Source organism: Taudactylus pleione, unplaced genomic scaffold (genome assembly GCF_031769625.1).
Source record: "Taudactylus pleione unplaced genomic scaffold, aTauple2 ptg000110l, whole genome shotgun sequence".
Lineage (NCBI taxonomy): Eukaryota > Metazoa > Chordata > Amphibia > Anura > Myobatrachidae > Taudactylus > Taudactylus pleione.
The window spans coordinates 2,788,291-2,811,277 of NW_028284512.1; the positions used below are offsets into that span (position 1 = coordinate 2,788,291).

General features: G+C 44.9%; 1 protein-coding gene across 3 annotated transcripts in view; it reads right to left on the bottom strand.

Moving 5' to 3' along the window:
- The window catches only part of SCAI (suppressor of cancer cell invasion), a 231,314-nt gene that overhangs the window by 52,192 nt on the left and 156,135 nt on the right, over positions 1-22,987 (bottom strand). For all 3 annotated transcript variants that reach the window (XM_088471144.1, XM_088471145.1, XM_088471146.1), the window contains exons 6-9: positions 22,091-22,187; positions 21,455-21,553; positions 17,245-17,397; positions 16,693-16,794 (exon numbers count right to left, since the gene is read on the bottom strand). In XM_088471144.1, coding sequence (XP_088327270.1) covers positions 16,693-16,794; positions 17,245-17,397; positions 21,455-21,553; positions 22,091-22,187 — 451 coding nt within the window. The remainder of the gene's footprint in view (positions 1-16,692; positions 16,795-17,244; positions 17,398-21,454; positions 21,554-22,090; positions 22,188-22,987) is intronic.

Below are 22,987 nucleotides of genomic sequence, written 5' to 3' on the forward strand. Positions count from 1 at the left end.
CATGCTGTATGAATATCACTTATGCTATGCTACAGCTATGAGTCTGCTGCTGCCTTTAGGTTTTTATGATGATTTCTCCATAACAATATTTTGATGCGTTTAATATAATATTTATAAATAATACAAAGCATATTCATTAACTGTAACACGCCAAATAATTTTATGCGAAAAAAAAACAAAAAACCTTTATTATTTGTTTATACATTAGTTTTTATTATTGATTGTACACAGTGCTGTTGCATTATTAGTACATATTGTCATTTATCCAGTATCTCTACATAATATCTGAATTGTGATTAACTAGGTAATGAAACTCTAACATACACCTACAAGCCATTTGATGCCTGACAGTTGTTGATTCACAGGTGGTCCATTAATGAAAATGGGTATATATAGCCGCCCATGTTACAATCATTTATTCTGCCTTTTTGAAGAAGCTGCTTTATGCAGTGAAATGCGTTAAGGATTACAGAGACCACTTCCCTTTATTCAACTGCTCCAGTACCCTATTATTTCATTATTCATCCAGACAGTGATTTGACACACAGCCCGGATTTCTCTCCACCTTGAGTCCTGTTTGAGCCATCACAGGACTGGAATACCAGTTGCGGCCGAGCACTGTGAGCCACTCACACGCTGCTCACATCTCTCTGGTGAGAGTCACAGACTATTGGGAGTCCGGCCGTCCACCACCGGAGAGAGTCTTCTCACTGCTGAGTCCGGCTGCATTCCGCCGGCGAGTACACGCTGCTGTGCCTTTGGACCGTTAAATCTACAGCTCCAGTGCTCCTGCATGTGCATCCGCACTTCCATCTAGCCCTCAGCACCTCCAGCCGGGAACCAGCCTGTTTCCATCTCCAGGCTGTCATCGCATCCATTTCTGGACTAATCCTACATCACGACCGAGGGGATGAGCATGAGCCACTATTGTTGAGAGCGGTTCATTTACCACTCAGATTAACTGACAGCTACTATTACTTTCCTTTATTTATTCATCCATTTATTGTCGCAGAGATACTTTTTTACTTGTACATGTTTTAATGCTACATCATTTCTTGCTGTATCAGTACTATCAATATTGAATTTTTGCATTTTATAAAATGATTTATGATTACATTGTTTCAATGTTGTAATGTGTATCTAGCGCCATTCCACCTACACATTTTTTGAGACACTAGGAGGGAGGCTTAGGGCCAAGGGGAGCATTAGGGTAAAGATTAGGGTTAGAAAACAAAAATGTGTCAACCATTTCAATGTCGACCTTTTGTTCCGGTCTATCTTCATCCATGTCGACCTTTTGTCCATGTCTATCTATTCACTGTCTACCATGTGGTGTCTAAACATTGTATATATTTTTACTGTAGATCTTTTATACCAAACCCATTCCTAACCAGTAGATACATAGATCTCCAGAACAAGTAGCCATGGCTAACTGCCAAGCAAACATGCTGCAAAGGGGCAATTCACTAGCCTCTCATCATTACAAAATCAAATACTTTTTGCACTATTAAGCATTTGGTTTCTTCATTTATCTACCCGTACCACTCAGAAGGATAATGTGCTATGCTGTGTTATTTATATAAATTACAGATCATGTCTATCTTCTCTTTAAGACAATATATTGGCCAGGCTGCACTACCCTGAACACCTGTACATTCATTATACCATAGTTATCCTCCTCCTTGCTGCCTACATATTCCCAACCTCTTCCCTGTGTGTGTATGCAGCCTTCTGCAGCTTCTCTGCCCACACACCTCTCTCTTGCGCAATGCAAGGAAAACACAGGAACCTTTACTCTAAAATTCAGGCTCTGCCACGAGTGATAACATTCCCTGGGGATTGCTGCCAGAACATATTATCTTACTCAGTAATGCCTTTTTGGCCAGACCAGACAGCAAACTCCCTGCTGTGGATGTAATTATCTTCAAAACGGCTGTAAGTTAAATAATTAATAAAAAAACAAATTAATATAACCAGCTTACATTCCTGGTCACCTGTTGGTGGCCAACTCACTGATTGTGTCTCTGCAAGACTCTAGCCATGGATATTGATCTCAGCTGATATTATCTTTCTATAATCGCTAACGTCTCCTGACACAGACTATCTAATGCTGGGCCTACATTTTGCAATTATAATTGAACACTGTATTGCCGCGAACCAATCAGTAATTAACGCATACTTACCTACTGTCCCGGTAGTTGCGGAGACTCGCGAATTTTCGGGTAGCCCCCGCACCCCCGGAAGTGTGTCCGGAACTCCCACATCCTGCCCACTGCCTAGTGAAGTGGGCAGGATAGGGAGATAATTAGTGGCCATCGTGGCTCTGTATGAAGGGGCGGAGCTGAAAGACGCAAAAACACGTCATTAAGCCCCACCTCCTCCATGTGGTCCCGCAATTCGTGGCAGTTTGCCGTAAAGGGGGGGCCTAATGACATAAGAACCCGTCCCCGCTCCCCAAAGTGGCCAGATTCGTTTCCTCTAAAGGCTTCTCTCGGAAAGGAGATTAAAAAAGTCGGCAAGTATGAGTTATCGGTCTGTCGAACATGCAAAATTGTCCAGAATTTCCAATAGATCCTATAATTTGGCTGGCCGCACCTGAGAGTGTGTGCACTGACTCGACCGCCCTCCCGAGATTCCCCCTGTTCCTTCACAGGGGAGTAACGGGCAAATGTTTCCTCCGGAGGGAAGGAACCCAGATATCGTGGCCATACACTGTGACACATCTCACAGTATATGGCCACTGTGTGTGATGGGTTTCAGATTGCGAATAAATTGTCTGTCAGACTCTGCCAGACATTTTATCTCACAGTGTATGCCCAGCAGAAGTTATAGATTAAACACAGTATTATTGATAGTGATAAAACAGCTAACTACTGTTTTGCAGCAAATGTAAAATAAGAAAACATGAACTGTGGAAGAAATTAAAAGTTATGGTAGACTTACCTTTGTTAACTCTATTTCTTTGAAGTCCATAGGATCCACAGGAATGCCATGGGGGGTGAGTGGTCAGAGATGCGAGCACCAAACAGTTAAAGCGTTAACTCCCAGCCACTCCACATATATCCCGCCCCCAGCCACAGGCAGACATTGTTGTAAACAAGCCCAAGGCAAGAGCAGGAAAGAGGAGAAGGAAGAACCGTTTACTCAAGAAACACTCTCCCAAAAGATGAAGGAATCAGTGATCAAGAGAAAAAATACCCATTGAAGCCAGGTGCGTCAGGGTGGGCTCCCTGTGGGTCCTATGGACTTCGAAGAAATAGAGTTAACAAAGGTAAGTCTACAATACCTATTAATTTCTTCTTCAGGGTCCATAGGGGATCCACAGGGATACCATGGGGATGTCCCATAGCAGTTTCCCCTAAGGGTGCGGACGCTCCTGAGAAGAAAGGAGAATCCGACGCCCAGAGGAAGCATCATGAGAGGAAAAGGTATCAAAGGCATAGAACCTGAGAAAGGTGTGGACGGAAGACCACGTGTCCGCTTTGCACAATTGTTCAGCAGAAGTGTCAAGTCTAACCGCCCATGAGGGTCCCACAGACCGAGTAGAAGGTGCTGTAACCCTGTTTGGAACAGGAAGATTAGCTTGCGTGTAGGCCTGAGAGATTGTCATGCGGAGTCATCAAGCCAGAGTCTGTTTGAATCAATATAAATACACATGTGGCGCTCATCTAGATTCAATTTATTGACTGTTGTATACAATTCACTAATGACTGTCAGGTACTATATAGTGTCTTTGAGCAATTTGAGGTCTTAAAGATCCTTAGGTTAATCTCAGTCTCGTACAAGCAATATATCAAATGTCTCTGTTGCTGATAGTCCAACATACACTATGGGCCAAATGTAATAGGGTGAGAGTTTAGAAAATGTGAAAGTTTAGCAGTAAACTCTCACATTGGTTGAGTTTTATCTTCAAAATGGGAAAACATCTGAATGAGATTTTAAATTGTGAGAGTTTTCGAAGTCTAAAAAAACATGCAAGTTCGCTCTGTTACTTTGTTTTTGGACTCCATTACATTGACAAAGTTTAAAAAGTGTCAGAAACTCTCACTTTTCTAAACTCTCACCCTATTACATTTGGCCCAATGTCTCTGTTCTTAATCCAATGTCTTTATGGTATCCACAGAAAAAAACGTGATGTGTACACCATTAAGTTCATTTATATATGTAACCACCGGATCCACCTCATCACACTCCTCCAAAAATCCACTCCATATAACAGCACCTTCAGTAACAAGGATAAGGACAGTATCACTTTCTTATTTTACACTATGAATGCAGGAAGGTGATAGGGACATACTCACCCATTAACTCCTTCTCTGCTGTCTCCTCCTCTGTCCAATTCAGCTGTAGAGTGAGTGGGAGTAAGTGGACCTCAGTATGTGTATGCGCTTATTCTATGAGCCTATTGATGTATAATATCAAATGGATTTATTCAACTGATAGAATATATAAACATCGAAAGCACAATATGTTAAATAAAAGGGGTGTAATATTGTCCAATAGTCCCAACGCGTTTCACCCCGTTTGCGGGACTTTTTCAAGGGTATTAACCAGACTGTAACTCATGTGCGCTTTAAATCTCACTTCCATACACTACATGAATACTCTTGTATTATCATCTTATTAAATAATTATTCATTATTCATATATCCATTATTCATATCCAGGTTTTTATCCTACTAACTTTCCACATCAAGGTATATTGTTAAATTATACATTCTCCATATTCAAAATTGTTGAGTATTATCTCATTACCATAAACAATATATGCCTATATATGAATAAATAAAATAGATGGAAAATGCAGACACATATTAACACCCATGAACGTAAAATTGGTCACGCCTGTATATAACTATACATAAACATACATGTATATATACATACACATATGTATACATCCATACATATGTGTCTATATGTATGTTAGAGGAGATGGCCTTATGGATCTATATTCAAGCCTCTTGGTTGTAAAGTTTTTAGATTGAAGATCCATTTACTCTCATTTTTATCCACCCATGCATTAAAATTTCCTCCTATCCAATTAGGGACTAGTTGTTCTACAGCTAGAAATTTTAAACATCTTGGATCGCTGTTGTGTACCTCTTTATAATGGTTAGAAACACTATGTTGTTCAAATCCTCTTTTTATGTTTCTGATATGCTCTCCTACTCTTATTCTAAAGGGTCGCACTGTTCTGCCTACATATTGTAGTTGACAGCTACCCTCCAAAAGATAAATTACATTTTTGGAGTCACACGTAAATTCCTGTTTTATGTGATATTTTTGTCCTGTTTGGTTAGACTGAAACTCTATGGCCGGTTTAGTAGTATTTTTGCCTGTGTTTCTACAATTAATGCATTTCCCACACCAGAAAAAAACTTTTCTACTTCTATTTGTTATGATTCTTTGTGTTGCTATTGTATTTTCTTTAAAATGGTTTGTCACTAATTTTTTCTTGATATCTGGTGCTTTCCTAAATACCACATCTGGTTTATCTGGTAGGATATCTTGTAACTGTTGGTCCATTTGTAGAATATGCCAATTTTTATTTAATGAGTTTCTGATTTTTTTAGCTGCCCCAGTGTATTCAGTCACAAAGTATATCTTGTTTTGTTTGTTTGATTCTTCTGATTTCTTTTGCCTGTATTCTAGTAACTGTTTTCTATCCATTTCTTTACCTCTCTGAAATGTCTCCTCTACTCTATCTGTATCATATACTTTTTCTTTGAATGTCTGTTTCAGTGCTTCTCCCTGTTCTATATAATCCTTAATCTCTGAACAATTTCGTCTTAGCCTAGTGAACTGGCCTTGTGGGATATTGGTTAACCAATTCGGATGATGGTGGCTATTTGCTAATATATACAGTAGCTGTTCACATCGACAGTCTTGTAATGAGTTTTTGTTTGAATCTGTTTGTCTTTTATCTCTATGTCCAAATCGAGAAACTCTGCATGATCTCTACTATAATTGGTGGAGAATACCAGATTTGACTCGTTTCTCTTAATATACTCTATAAATGACTTCAAATCCTCTTCACTGCCCCTCCAGATGAATCTATAAATCTGATCCACAGGACCAAGTTTGCTCAGAGTTCTTCATTCGTCCACATGGTATTCGACTCCCATGCGCTCATAAATAAATTTGCATAGCTCGGAGCAAACTTGGTCCCCATAGCCGTCCCCTTCCGCTGTAGATAAAATGTATCTTCAAACCACATATAATTATGTGTCAAAATATGTTTCATACCCTTTATAGTAAACTCAATTTGTGCTGTTTCTAGAGTGTCATCCTCTATTAGGAAATGTCTACAACTCTCTATTCCCTGCTCATGGTCAATTATTGTATATAGCGAAGTGACATCGCTTTTAGCTATCCACAAATTTTCTTCCCATTTGATTTTTCCTAATACATTTAATACTTGCGTGGTATCACGGACATATGATTTCTGTTGTTTGACTACTGGCTTTAGAAAGTAATTAATATACTCTGACAAATTTGATGTTAAAAAGCCTACTCCTGATGCAACTGGTCTCCCAGGTGGATTTTCTAAATTCTTGTGAATTTTGGGGAGGAAGTAGAAGACAGGTACTATTGGATGTGGATTGTTAAAAAATTCATGCTCCCTCTTATTCAAAATCCTCTTTGTCCTTCCCTCATTAAGTAGTTTTTGGAGTTCTTTTTGAAAACTAGTAGTAGGGTCTTGTTTTAATTTCTCATAAGTGTCTGTATCGCTCAATAACCTTTCAGCTTCATTTATGTACTGTTTCTTTGTCATTAGCACTATCCCTCCCCCCTTATCACAGTCTGTTTGGCTTTCACAAGCAAGGCTGGCCAACTAACAAACAATACAAAAAGAGAATCTTATTACCTAAAGAAATTAGTACGATCCACGTAGATCCGAAAAGCATGAACCGCATCCAAGGATGCTTCACCTACAGAAAGATCCAAGGACTGGAAGGCCGGAACTACAATCTCTTCATTCAAATGGAACCGGGATACCACTTTAGGGAGGAACCCAGCCCTGGTATGGAGGACAGCTCTGTCCGGATGAAAGATCAAAAGTGGGGAGCGACAGGAGAGCACTGACAAATCAGATACTCTGCGGGCAGAGGAGATAGCGAGGAGAAAGAGCATCTTCGCTGTCAGCCACTTGAGGTCTACTGAGTTCAGAGGTTCAAATGGAGGAGCCTGTAAAGTCCAGAGAACCAAGGACAATAGATGTGGGCTGAGGCAGGCTTACACGAATATGGGAGATGTATGCCAGTTGTTTCCTGGTAGAGTCTGATGGCAGGCTCTCTTCTAGTACCTCTGCCCATCCTTCGATAGCCTTAGCCACCCAGGCCGCAGCCATAGCCGGCCTAGTGATAGTGCCAGAAAGCGAGTAGACTGTCTTGAGACAAGTCGCTAGTTTTCTATCTGTGGCATCCTTAAGAGAGGATGTAAACGGTAAATGCAGCGTAGAGTTTTTGACTAAGCGTGCCACATGCGAATCAACAGTGGGAGGCACTTCCCACTTAGTACACTCCTTAGTAGGGAAAGGGTAAACAGAGGCTAGACTTTTTTGGTCCTGGAACCGTTTGCCAGGAGTACCCCAAGCTTCTTCCATGAGCTCAGTGAGCTGTTCTGATTGAATTAATGCATCCTTAACCACCTTTTGACATTTAAATATCGGGGTTGTAGGCTTAGGGGCTGGTTCATCATCCTCTATTTAACCGCCCTCACTAAAGAAGGGACATCCACTATTGAATGATGGTGCTCCTCGCCCAAGTGCGACTCGGAGGGCCTTCTGCATCATCTGCCTCCTCAGATGATGCGTCAGAATCCGAAAGCTGGGTGGACTCAGAGGATGATACAGTCCGCTTATGTGCCTTGGTGGCTAACGGTTTAGTGGGAGGCAGCGTGGAGGCTGATAAGCGGCCACTAACTGCAACATATCCTGAGACAAGGAGGACACCCGCGGTAGCTCCTGAACAGGTGCTGGTAAGGTGGACTGGAGAGGTGGTACATAACAATTAGCATACAGACTGTCACACGCCGGCCTGGAGACCCCAGAATCAGACCCCGTCGCTTACCTGTGCGGGCGCTGACCCGCGCTGTCTTCCGGCTCCCGCGCTGTACGCTCCTTCCTCTTCTCCCAAGGCAGTCTCCGCTGTTGTCCTCTGGAGGGTCCCGCTGCTGTGCTGCTCCCACGCCGGCTCCTGCTGACTGCTGGTCCCCGCTGACTACCTCCAGGAAGCGCTGTCCTCCGGTCCATGGGCGCGGCCATCTTGGATTGCCCATGTGACCCCACTACCACCAATGAGGAGCCTTCTCCTTCTCTCTCAGCCTGTCAGCTCCCAGTGTCCACTATAAAAGGATCCCCAATGCTCACACAAGTTGCCAGTGCAACTAGTTTCTTAGTTTAGCTAAGCAAGCCTTCCCACTGCGCTCCAGCCGCTCCACGTAGCTGCTCAGCTATCAACGTCTACCCACGGCTATCCAGCCGCTCCACGTAGCCACTCAGCTACCAACGTCTACCCACGGCTATCCAGCCGCTCCACGTAGCCACTCAGCTACCAACGTCTACCTTCGGCTATCCAGCCGCTCCACGTGCTTCCTAGCTACCTCGTTACTGCCGCATTCCTCAAACTCCTGTCAGTTCGCTGCACCCTCTCATGCGGAGAAACTTCATTAAGCCAAGTCTCCTCCAGCGAGCGTCTGCGCCAAGTAATACAGATCCAAGGCCCAGTCCGGGAACACAGCTCCTAAATTCCACGTTTGTGACAGTTTGCACTGGCCAGATGGACTCGGCAAGTGGTCAAGGATCTGGGATAGAAGCCTCGCATGATGTACTATCCCGTCTGGAAAGACAGGAGACCTCTCAGGCTCAGCTGATCCAATTTATCCAAGATATGTCGTCACGCCTGGACAACATTCAGTCCTTACTGGCTCATCCCGCTCCCGCTGGCTCCCAAGCCGCCTCTCCTCCTGTGGTGTCACCTGCTCCTCCGGTTCTACCTCCTGCTAGTCTTCAGCTCTCCCCTCCGAGCAAGTTCGATGGCAACCCCAAATTATGCAGGGGTTTTTTAAACTAATGCGAAATCCAATTCGAGCTACAATCCGCCAACTTTCCGATGGCCAGAACCAGGGTGGCATATATCATCTCTCTACTCTCTGGCCAAGCACTCGATTGGGTCTCGCCCCTTTGGGAGAAGTCGGATCCCCTGCTCTCCAACTACCCCGAATTTGTTGCTACATTTCGCAAAATCTTTGATGAACCTGGAAGAACCACTTCCGCATCAGCTGATATTCTACGCCTCCGTCAGGGCAGCAGGACCGTCGGCCAATACGTAGTCCAGTTCCAGACTCTGGCTTCAGAACTCAATTGGAACGAGGATGCCCTCATCGCTGCCTTCTGGAGTGGCCTTTCTGAAAGGCTCAAAGACGACCTAGCCTCCCGTGACCTTCCAACCAGTTTGGATGGGTTAATCTCTCTCTGCAACAAGGTGGATCTCCGTCACAGGGAGCGTGCCTTGGAAAGAGGCAGATTTGATCGTGGAAGGCCACGTCCAGTTTCCCGCTTACCCTCTCCTCCTCTGGGCGAAGAACCCATGCAGGTCAACCGCTCTCATTTATCGGCTGAGGAGCGGCATAAAAGGCAGAGGCAGAACCTCTGTATGTACTGCGGATCTCCTCAACATTTAGTTAAAACTTGTCCCATTTGTCCGGGAAACGCCTCCTCCTAACTTATGAAAGAGAGGTTAAGTTAGGAGTTGCCATTGAATCACAAAGGAAGTCTGATTCCACCATCCAGGCTCATTTAAAGTGTCCTCGAGGTTCCAAAGCTGTATTAGCTCTCCTGGATTCCGGAGCGGCAGAGAACTTTGTCACTACTGAATTTGTCCAGAAGCATCAAATCCCCATGGAAGCGTTGCCTCGAGTCATCACTTTAACCGCCATCAATGGTAGTCACATTTCTAGTGGAACCATCACCCATCGTACAACACCACTTAAACTTACCATTGGGGTGCTCCATTCCGAACAACTATCCTTCCTAGTGATTCCCAAAGCCTCTCATTCTTTAGTCCTCGGATTACCCTGGCTACAGAGACATTCACCTCAAATCGATTGGACCACCATGCAAATAATCTCCTGGGGTTCCAACTGCTTCAAAGGTTGCCTTCAGCGGGTAATACCTATCAGATCTTCCGTTGTACGGGATTCTACAGACCTGCCCAAAGCCTACGATGGGTTTCAGGACGTCTTTAGCAAACAGAGCGTAGACCTGTTACCTCCCCATCGTGATTGGGACTGTCCCATAGATCTGATTCCCGGGAAGAATCCTCCTATAGGCCGAACCTATCCTCTATCTCTCCCTGAGACTCAGGCCATGTCGGAGTACATTACGGAAAACTTAAATAAAGGCTTCATTCGACCTTCCACGTCTCCAGCAGGGGCTGGATTTTTCTTCGTAAAAAAGAAAGATGGTGGCTTGCGCCCGTGTATTGACTACCGGGGTCTTAATGAAATAACTATTAAGAAACGCTACCCTCTTCCTCTCATTACAGAGTTATTTGATAGAGTCAAGGGAGCCACAGTTTTTTCCAAACTCGACCTAAGAGGAGCCTATAATTTAATTTGTATCCGTCCAGGCGATGAATGGAAAACGGCCTTCAACACCAGGGATGGGCACTACGAGTATCTCGTTATGCCCTTCGGCCTCTGTAATGCTCCGGCCGTCTTCCAGTTTTTCGTCAATGAAATCTTCCGGGACCTCTTGTACAAGTGTGTGGTCGTTTACTTAGACGACATTTTGATTTTTTCTCAAGATCTCCAAACTCATCGAGACCAGGTCAAACAAGTCCTTCTGAGGTTGCGGTCCAATCAACTGTTTTGCAAATTAGAGAAGTGTCTGTTTGAGGTCTCAAGTGTACCATTCCTGGGATACATTATCTCCGGAACAGGCCTTCAAATGGATTCGTCAAAACTACAAGCCATTCTTGATTGGTCTCTTCCTTCTTCCTTAAAATCCATACAAAGATTCCTAGGATTTGCCAATTACTATCGCAAGTTTATAAAAGGTTTCTCGACTCTGGTAGCTCCGATTACAGCCCTCACTCGCAAGGGAGCAGATCCAACTATATGGCCCGTCGAAGCTACCTCTGCATTTCAACTTCTTAAGCAAGCCTTCATCTCCGCTCCCATCTTAAAGCAACCAGACTCCACCCGGCCCTTTATCCTGGAGGTGGACGCATCCTCTGAAGGTGTCGGTGCAGTGCTCTCCCAGCAATTTAAAGATGAAAAACTTCATCCCTGTGGTTTCTTTTCCCAGAAGTTTTTGCCTGCAGAGAAGAACTACACCATTGGAGATCAAGAGTTACTCGCCATGAAACTAGCCCTCGAAGAATGGCGATATCTTCTAGAAGGAGCTCATTACCCCATTACCATTTTTACTGACCATAAGAACCTCCTTTATCTTAAATCTGCAAATTGCTTGAACCCTCGTCAAGCCCGGTGGGCAATGTTTTTCTCCAGATTTAACTTCAAAGTCTCCTATCGCCCCGGTTCACAAAACCTCAAAGCCGACGCACTCTCCCGTTCCATGACGAGCAACCCTGATCTACCCATGGAACAGCCCCAACCAATCTTGAATTCAGCTTTCTTCGCCTCTACCCAATTATCTTCTATACCCCCGGTTGGGAAGACTTTTGTCGCTCCGGAACTCCGCAAGAGGTTACTGCATTGGGCTCATGCTTCCCGGTTCTCTGGTCACCTGGGTATGGATAAAACCCTAGAATTTATCCAGCGGTCCTATTGGTGGTCTTCGATGAAAAAGGACGTCAGGTCTTATGTGTCTTCATGCATCAAATGTGCCCAACACAAGATACCTCGGCGGGTTCCACACGGTCAACTCGAACCTCTTGCAATTCCATCTAAGCCATGGACTCACCTATCTATGGATTTCATCTCTGATCTTCCTCCATCTCGGGGCCACAACACAATTTGGGTTATCGTGGATCGTTTTTCTAAAATGGCTCATTTCGTACCACTTACTGGGCTTCCGTCTGCACCTCTACTCGCCCAGAGCTTTATAAAAGAGATCTTCAAGCTCCACGGCCTTCCTCAGGAGATCATCTCCGACAGGGGAGTACAGTTCGTAGCGAAGTTCTGGAGGTCACTCTGCTCAGCCCTTCAGGTAAAACTCAAATTTTCTACCGCTTATCATCCCCAGACCAACGGTCAGACCGAAAGGGTCAATCAAGACCTGGAACAGTTCCTGCGCACTTTTGTCTCCTCCTCCCAAGATGACTGGATTGAACGTCCACCAGCTCAACTCCTTTTTTTACAGTTTTTGGTCAACATCCTCGAGTGCCAGATTTCCCTCTTCTTCCCACATTAGATGTGCCTGCGGCCAAAATGTCCCTTCAACGGTTCTCCAACATCTGGGAAAAAGTTCGTTCCTCTCTGACTAGAACGTCAGCCCGGTACAAGAGATTTGCTGACCGCCAAAGACGAGCGGTTTCAAATTTCCGACCTGGGGATATGGTCTGGCTCTCTACCCGAAACCTAAGACTCCGAGTACCCTCGATGAAATTTGCTCCGCGATTCATTGGTCCATTCCCAATCATGAAAGTCTTGAATCCTGTGGCTTACAAGTTAAAGCTTCCTCCATTTCTTCGCATTCCAAGTTCTTTCCATATTTCTCTTTTAAAACCACTAGTCTTAAACCGATTTCAGAAGGTCCTGCCTAAAGCTTCTAGTGTTCAAACACAGCAGGGAGAGGAGTTCGAAGTTGACAGAATCTTAGATTCCCGTTGTCAATACAACCGTCTTCAATACCTCATCGACTGGAAGAATTGTGGTCCGGAGGAACGAATCTGGATAAATGCCTCCGATATCCATGCACCCCGTCTGGTCAAAGCGTTCCATGTGAAATTTCCTCATAAACCAAGGAAGTGTCCGGTGGCCACTCTTGAAGAAGGGGGTACTGTCACACGACGGCCTGGAGACCCCAGAATCAGACCCCGTCGCTTACCTGTGCGGGCGCTGACCCGCGCTGTCTTCCGGCTCCCGCGCTGTACGCTCCTTCCTCTTCTCCCAAGGCAGTCTCCGCTGTTGTCCTCTGGAGGGTCCCGCTGCTGTGCTGCTCCCACGCCGGCTCCTGCTGACCGCTGGTCCCCGCTGACTACCTCCAGGAAGCGCTGTCCTCCGGTCCATGGGCGCGGCCATCTTGGATTGTCCATGTGACCCCACTACCACCAATGAGGAGCCTTCTCCTTCTCTCTCAGCCTGTCAGCTCCCAGTGTCCACTATAAAAGGATCCCCAATGCTCACACAAGTTGCCAGTGCAACTAGTTTCGTAGTTTAGCTAAGCAAGCCTTCCCACTGCGCTCCAGCCGCTCCACGTAGCCGCTCAGCTACCAACGTCTACCCACGGCTATCCAGCCGCTCCACGTAGCCACTCAGCTACCAACGTCTACCCACGGCTAACCAGCCGCTCCACGTAGCCGCTCAGCTACCAACGTCTACCCACGGCTAACCAGCCGCTCCACGTAGCCGCTCAGCTACCAACGTCTACCCACGGCTAACCAGCCGCTCCACGTAGCCGCTCAGCTACCAACGTCTACCCATGGCCATCCAGCCGCTCCACGTAGCCGCTCAGCTACCAACGTCTACCCACGGCTAACCAGCCGCTCCACGTAGCCGCTCAGCTACCAACGTCTACCCAAGGCTAACCAGCCGCTCCACGCAGCCGCTCAGCTACCAACGTCTACCCACGGCTAACCAGCCGCTCCACGTAGCCGCTCAGCTACCAACGTCTACCCACGGCTATCCAGCCGCTCCACGTAGCCACTCAGCTACCAACGTCTACCCACGGCTATCCAGCCGCTCCACGTAGCCACTCAGCTACCAACGTCTACCCACGGCTAACCAGCCGCTCCACGTAGCCGCTCAGCTACCAACGTCTACCCACGGCTAACCAGCCGCTCCACGTAGCCACTCAGCTACCAACGTCTACCCACGGCTATCCAGCCGCTCCACGTAGCCACTCAGCTACCAACGTCTACCCAGCCGCTCCACGTAGCCACTCAGCTACCAACGTCTACCCACGGCTATCCAGCCGCTCCACGTAGCCACTCAGCTACCAACGTCTACCCACGGCTATCCAGCCGCTCCACGTAGCCACTCAGCTACCAACGTCTACCCTCGGCTATCCAGCCGCTCCACGTAGCTTCCTAGCTACCTCGTTACTGCCGCATTCCTCAAACTCCTGTCAGTTCGCTGCACCCTCTCATGCGGAGAAACTTCATTAAGCCAAGTCTCCTCCAGCGAGCGTCTGCGCCAAGTAATACAGATCCAAGGCCCAGTCCGGGAACACAGCTCCTAAATTCCACGTTTGTGACACAGACCATCCTGTATGTAATCTTGAGGGGACAAGCCCGCTAAACAGGATTAACCAGCACAGGAGTCTCAATCTCCTGTTTACCTTTGCCTTTTCACATAGTAATAACCAGCAAGCAACACTCAATCAGTGTATAGCTAGTAATGCAGTGTGACACCCTTCACAAATACAAGTAAATGTGAAGTAATATTGAACCCCTACACACCTGGTAATTTATGGTTAAACAAGAGCAGCAGGGATAGATATAACTGACAGTAAGAAAGTTTAAAGACACAGCATAGCTAGCACAAATCACATACAATGCATATAAATATACTTAGAATGGGCACTAAATCAACTACTCAAGCCTCCCAGGGCAGGTAGGATTTGTGCGCTGTATAACCGGGCTAAGGGGAGAGGTATGCTGGGAGACTGGGCCAAAAACTCCTGAGACCTGTAGCTTTAGAAAGGCCCTGATTAATGGCTGCCGAGCATCTCATATAGGGAGGAGAGTGAGGGGAGGAGCAGCTCAGAGGCGGGAAACCTCTTGCGAGGGATTGCACTATGGGCTGGGGAGGGGTTGCCGGGGGAAAGCCTACCACCCCACTGCTGCATCAACTGCTGGGTGTGGCTGGCCTCTACATGGTCCCCGACGCCAGCTTTTAACTGCCCCGGTGGTCTAGTGCAGCGTCCTTCAGCAGGTCTCCACCGCCAAAGTAAGGACTGCACAACACGCGATTCCCCACAAGCGGGGAATTGCCTTACCTGTACTTCTCAGTGTATCCGGCTGCAGTCCTGGGTCCCCAGTAGAGCAGCTAGCCGAGCCCCATTGGTCACCGCCGTAAACATCGGCCCCCTCACCGGTGTTGCGGCGCCGGCGGAGGTAGCTGGAGCAGCCCCACAGGAATCCATTAGGACACCTTACTGCTTGCTCAGGTAAATAAAATAAAACTCCTCCTAAAAATAAAAGCTTGGCGCTGCCTCAGCAGTCCCCCTGTCTAAAGATGCGTCCGGTCCTGCCGGCACCAAACGAATAAACTGTCTGCCTGTGGCTGGGTTATATGTGGATGAGGACCAGTGCATCCTGGGAGCTAAAGTTTTAACTATTTGGTGCCTGGACCTCTCCGACCACACACACACCCCCCATGGTATCCCTGTGGATCCCCTATGGACCCTGAAGAATACTACAGAAATAACACCTAATGTATATTCAAACAGTAATGGTGCATACACAAGGTACAATAAAAATGCATGATATGAACGATAACGATATCGACCATATCGTTAAGAGCCTTCATTTTTTGGTGCCCAACAACCAGCGATGCGCGGGGACGTGCAGGCAGGCCAACCTGGTTGATATCGACCAGGTTACATAGGGACCTACGATCGTTGATCGCGGGTCGCTGGCCCGTAGTTGGTGAGTTGGTGGTGTGCTGGATGAATGATAACGATCATCCAGCACACAGGGAAGGTACAGGACGATCAGTCACGATATCGTTATCGTTTAAAACAAATAGTAAGTAGGCTTAGGCACATATTTCCATCTACAGAAAATACATACATGACTAAAACAATTATTATTTTTATTATTATTATTAATAATTATTATTTTGTATACCAGGGCACTCAGTACTCTTCTGCCAAATCTTCAATCTGCTGAGGTCTGGACAGCAATGTGGCAGAGTTTGGAAATAGCACAGATGATCAATACTATATGCTGATTTGCTTCATTCATTCTCAACTACAGCTCTAGTTGAAAGTGCCATGCCAGAACTTCATTATTTCTGCTCTTGTAGGATACCAGATTTACCAATACCGCCGGCCTTCTGGAATTTTGAGGACTATGGCATGTATTTACAAACTGGTGTTTGCTCAATGCATAAAAGTGGGTAACCTTGTGGATATCTGGTAAGATGGCAAAGGGAAACATATCTAACAAATATCACCATGTCAGGATGGCTATAACAGACTATGGGGGAGTAGTGCTCTGTCACAACCGGTGCAGTTTTTCTTTCTTGTCTGGGGTGTTGCTCTCTACTCTGGTGCTTCTAGCACACACTGGTCTGTATCTCATCAGTTTGTTGCATCAGCTGAGTGTGCTACAAGCACCAGAGCAGAGAGCGATACCCCAGGCAGGAAAGAGGAACTGCACGGATTGTGACAGGTGCAGGGTGCTAGAATGAACACTAGGGGGAGATGTACTAAGCCTTGGAGAGTGATAAAGTGAAGAGAGATAAAGTACCAAAACTTATATGAACATTAAAACACAATGTGACTGAGAGACATGTTTACCCTTCCACGGAATAAAGAGCTTCAGGCTAAATTACCTGCAATCCCGGCTTATTCATCTGAGAGGTGAGATTCATCGGTTCTCTCTCCAAAGCTTGTAACATGCGGAACATGTCAATGGTCAGCTCACTGAACTTCACCTGGGATGGAACATATATTAGGATGCTGAGCAATCAAACGAAAAGCTGAAACCAAAGAAGATTTTTATGGGGGGCTTTCAGAAGGAAATTCCAAATAGGGCTTCACTATGCATGCAACAGCAATGGTCCATCTTCAGAAGGCCCCCGTCTCAGAAAGGGTGGGTCTAACGGTAGTTCTGCCATCAGAGATTTCTGCCCAACTGACTTCTACAGTGAAGTCTAATCTACCCATGATAACTGAATGTTATCTATCAAATACAGAAAGAGACATGTCCTGGCTTACTGGTAGAGTACTACTAACATAAGTCTCTAAAGATGAGACATTTGTATAACTGAAACTCAAACACAATTGACCTAACAAAAAAAATTATATACTTTGATACTTTGAGAACTGGGGGGCAACACTTCCTCAGAGAGTATGTCTACATTACCCTGAAGGAACTTTCTCACCTGATTATTGCAGTTGCCGATGATGAGGGCATCAGCCAGCATTAGCTGCCCCACCACCATGCCCTGTTCCAGAACAGGTCCCGTACTATCCGCCAGACGATTTGAAATTATTACAATGGTGTTGTCATCATTCAAAACCATCACGGGGTCCGCCTGCCACCAGAGAGAGAAGAAGACTATAAAGAACCATCTACAATTGTAGGAGGCCTCTCAGTGCTCATTGAAATGCCTGACTACTCCATGCAAAGTCTGTAGGAAATATTAAAACCGATTCATTAATCAGGGCACAAATTCATGTGTGAAATCTCAGGAGCGAGGATCTGACGGTAGCATGAAATACATGATGGTGACCCACTCATGAGGGGATAACGGGGGAACCTCTGAACTTTCCGACAGTTCATCAGCCTGTGTTAGCTACCATTTCATGCAATGCATAGGCAGGATAATCTCTTGATAGATGTCTAAATATTTTCTTCATAACCTAAATATGTAACCAAAAAGACAAGAACGAGCCATTATAGACTACTTTTGAAATACATACTGTACTTTCAGCTGTAATGAGCTAACCACCTGGTTTACACATGGCCTCCTGTTACTATTTCTAGATATATCACTTTCGAACTTTCTTCTGCGAATATTATTCATGCATTATTATCACTTGTGACATATATTTTCCTTGCCCTGGACAATCTGCTGTTCTCTTTGTAGTGATAGAAGTATATGCAGAGATTAGCTTTGGGTTTCATCCAAGAGCAAAAACAGAAAATCTATCCAGTAGATATAAATGCACGTCTGGAAGCTATGGACAGCACCGTTGGCGGTATGGTTAGCAATGCTACCTCACAGCCCTGAATTCATTAGTTCAATTTCCGACCAAGGAACTGTCTGTGTTTAGTTTGTATGTTCTCCCGTGATTGCATGGGTCTCCTCCAGTGTCCTTCCACAGTCCAAAAACATACTGGTAGGTATGCGTGTCCATATCGATTTTATGTGCATATCGATTTTATGTGGGGCAGGCATTGAATAACTGAAATAGTCTCTGTAAATCACAGCTGAGGTTCTGTACGCTATATAAATAACGCTTAATAAATTATTATTTTCAAATTGGTCCCTGACCTAAATTAGGTTATCATGCACGTTAGGTTTGACGGGCGCCGCACCAACGGTAGGGGAGAGGAACGGGAACTGGGGCAGTAAATATAATGGGTCGGGAGGGGGCAGGGACGTGGAAAAGAGGGGGCAGGGCCAGGGTTAGTTGCGGTGGGGGTGGGGCGGCAGAGGTGACCCGGCGGATGCCAGGTCCATTTATTTACTAGAAAATAATAATAGAGAAACGAAGGCTTTTGAATGTATTTTAATTAACATAAAGAAAAAAGGCAACAAATTAGATAAAAAAACATAAAATATAAATTCTCCACATACCAAGTCCATATATTTTTATATGTAGTTTGAGGAAGGTATTACAAGCTATGCAAATAAGCATTGGGATTTTTTAATGGGCATATGATCGGTGCGTGAATGGAGGGATGCTCACATATGGTCTCACGGAGCACACACAAGATTATAACTTGCAATATTTTATAGTACAGTAATGTTGCCCAACCACTAGGCGATTATACCTAGCGATGGAGCGATAACGACGGTCGTTATCGCTCCATTGCTTGGTAATCGCCCGCAAATCGGGCAGTAAAAGGTTAAAAACGACCAGCGATGTGCGCGCCCGCTGGTCGTTTTTAACATCAATCATCGCCCGAACATGACGACCGCCGTCAGGTTGCCATGTTCGGGGATGATTGATCTGCATACACTGAACATCTTAACGTTCAGTGTATGCAGATCACCCCGCGGGAGACGACGGCGTCGTAATCGTGCCGTCATCCCCCGCATTGTTAAATGGATGGACAGCATTACATACGTGCCAGGCACAGGCTTGCTACAAGTAAAATGGAGGAAAAATAATGGCAAGAGCAGGGTTATTATAACACCTGGAAAAATCAAAAATATTCTATACATTAAAAATTTCAATTGTAGATATATACAGGTTGAGTCTCCCATATCCAAAATGCTTGGGACCAGGGGTATTTTGGAATCGGATTTTTCCGTAATTTTGGAATATTTGCATACCATAATGAATATCCTGGGAAAGGGACCCACATCTAAATACATAATGCATTTATGTTTTATATACTGTACCTTATACACTAAGCCTGCAGGTAATTTTTTACAATATTTTTAATAATTTTGTGCATCAAACAAAGTTTGTGTACATACATGAAATTAATTTATGTTTCATATACACCTTATGCACACAGCCTGAAGGTAATTTTATACAATATTTTTAATAATGTTGCACCATAAACAAAATTTGTGTACACTGAACCATCAGAAAGCAAAGGGGTCACTATTTCAGTCATGCTAAAAATAAATCCGTATTTCGGATTATTCCATATCTCTGAATATTTCAATATGTGGACTCAACCTGTATTCACAACTCTAAAAATTCTGCTGTCCACGTTTAGCTATTTTTTTTTTTTACTCACTAATGGTTTTTTTCCTTAACGTTTTTAAAATTTAAAGCTATTGTTCAAAGCCGCTGATGATCCAAATGTAATAGCTTACAAGTTGGAGTCAGCCGCGATGTCGGCGATTTAGCCACTAGATTTAAAGTTGCAATTGTTTCAAAGGCAACCTGTTATTGTCTTTTAAGCAATTTCTGCTTTAATTCTAGCGGCTAAATTGTTGACATCTCGCGGCTGCATGTAACACGCAGCCTTTTGCATTTACCACCATATATTGCTTTGATGAGTAATACAAACACTTCAACCTCAAGTTCTATATCCTCACATCTAGGTGTCCCGCCGTGCACAAACAAGTGACACTTGCATCATTTTATAATTGGTGTATGAACAACATTGAAAATCCAGGTCTGGAGCAAAGTCCTGCGGGCTGGAAAATCCCTTTCAGCAGAACGATACACACTCTAATTATGAAGAATCTCAACCTCTTGGGAAAGTAAATGATTTTTACGGTTTCAAGCATCTTATCTGCCATGTGCCCCAAACTGCATGTGGTCTCCGTTTCTGATTAAAGAAGATTCCACAGGGAATCTTAATGGAGACCGCTGCCTTTGTGTGCTCCTAAAACTTCTTTTGGAAACTGATTACACAAGCTGGGCTGTGGGGGGGCATGATCATATCTTTGTCCAGCACCAAGCTGAAGTAATAGGGTCTGTGCCGTTATCTTACTATAGCATGGTAATCTCTGCAGACATGGGGCATTGCACTTTCTAAGTGGACTTGATTTTAACTTGAACCAGTATTAACCCAAGCCACACTAAATTATACAGAATATGAATGTATACTGAAAACTGCTCCTACCAACAAAACCAGGGAATTCTGTTTAGAAACCACAACTAGGGTCACTGTCACGGATAAACATTTCCAGACACGAACCCAATTTAACTTTCCAGAGGCAAAGGGGGAGATGTGTCTGATATTCTAAAGAGTGAAAAAGTTGACCATAGCAACCAATCAGCCATGAGGTATTATTTATCGACAATTCTAAAAAATGATAGATATGAGCTGATTGGTTGCTATGGGCAACTTCTGTACTTTTCCACTCTTTAGTAGGTTTGATACAGTACATTTGCCCCTTAGTTCTAAAGACTGTTCTACTTTGCTAAAAGAACAAAAGAAAACAGTGCATTGTATTGATTTCCAAATTTGAACTGGTTAATGTAATCACTTCAAGAATCAGAGCCCATAATAAATCCTTGCAGTCTCTCACATGTAACATGACAGCGGGTATTTACAATTGGATTATGTAGTTTGCATTTTATTTAACCTCTTTCAAAGGGGGTTCACTCCTGAAACAATCCTCACCGCCTGCATCCTGCCCCTGGGCCTCCCTCACGGCAGCCCAGGTACAGCTTCTGCCTCCTTATCTTTGTCCGTCTCTAATGTTGTTCTCTCTAAGAGCCTCACTGATTGGTCCAGAGAGAAACCAGTCTATAAACTAAGCATCTTAATTTTAATACATTGCAATATTCAGTCAGTCAGTATCACACAAGGGTCATGAACAGCCACTAAGCATCATGCGAGTCATGTTTATGTCTGGTACTCATGGAGTAATGAAAGATTATCAGGACAAAGATAGGTCTGATCTCTGGTTGGTGGATCCACAGTAACAAAAAAGAAGAAGAATACGGAACCTCTATAAACGCAGCCACTTCCTGAAGTACGAGGTTCCACTCCAGCTGATCCTCTGTGTTAAAGCGATGTGTGTAGTCTTCAATTTCGTCTGACAGCTCCTAAATAAAAGATCAGGAAATAACACCTATGAAAGGTCATGTGTGGGCTGCTTTAGGTTTACAGCAATGATCTGTAGATCGCCTACGTATTGCCAAGGGGGGAAAAAAAAAGCAGCTCGGCTGAGTGCGCCATTAACATTTATCTAAGCTATGTCTATACAAGTAGAGTACCACTCTTCTATGATATCTGCAAAACACCACTGCTGCACATGGCTGCACAATATGTGCATTAGGTCCCATAGGGCAGCTACAAAAGCATGACATTTGCACCCATGGATTCAGGAGAGCATTCGCCTGTGTACCCTTGCTTTAATAGGTGTTGCAAAATGCTTGGTAAGCCATTAAACAATAGCAACATGCAGTAGGGATAGATAATGCATACCTACACAGACATGCATAGAGCAGTTTAGAGGTCGAAGGAATTCTATGCGTTGCTCTAACTTCCAATGTCAGGAGGCAGCACAAAGGATATCAGAATGACAGCACAACAGCAGTACATGAATCACTGAAGCTCAGTACACAGAGACCATCAATTACCTTGACTAGGTCTTTAACAACATCCATTTTATTGAGTAAGAGGCAGACGACGATGAAGCGAGCATAGTACCGCAATTTCTTCACAACCAACTCCGGCCTAAGAGACAATAATTGCAGTTATCTAAAGAAGTTTTTTGACTCCAGTATGTGTCAGAGCAGTTAAAAACAAATCAAAGGATGTGCTGATCGCCAAAGTGACGACGAGTCACTTAACATACATTAACCCCTTTCCTGAGGAAAAAGCTTGCATGTCCTGGATTACACACATGTGGTTACCTCTACGAGAAAGAGCCAGTACTCTTTTAAAAGGAACACTGCCAATTACCAGGAGACGGCTTCATAGTTCCAAAACTGCTAAAGAGTTAACACATAGAGCCTGATTCAGACTTGGGAATAGAGGGAGATATCTCTCTCAACTGTGAACCTGAACAAACCATATTGCAATGCAAGGGGTGTAAATACATACATTTTTTTACATGTGGGGTAAATACTGGCTGCTTTTGCATGTAGCCCACGAATACTGCACAGCTTTATTATTACTCTACAATTTAGATTTAGAGCCGGCTCCCTCGTGCGCATGCGTGAGACCCTCTACGACTGACAGCGCCGGTCGTAGCGGGTCTCTTTCCAAAGGAAGCGAGCTGTCGATGTTGATTGATAGCTCACCCCGTTTGGAAGGCGGGCCGGCAGCCCAAACGGAGGCGTTCCCATGGGAACGCCTGCCGTTTGGGGGAGGCCCCACTTACATCACTAGTGATGTCAGTGGAGAGCTTCCGGCTCTGACAGAGCCAGAAGCTCTCCGGGGCTTACGACAAGTGAGACCCTACCCTAGGGTCTCGTTGTAAGCCCCGATGGTCGCGATGGTCTCTGACCATCGCGACCATCACCCGAGCGGTC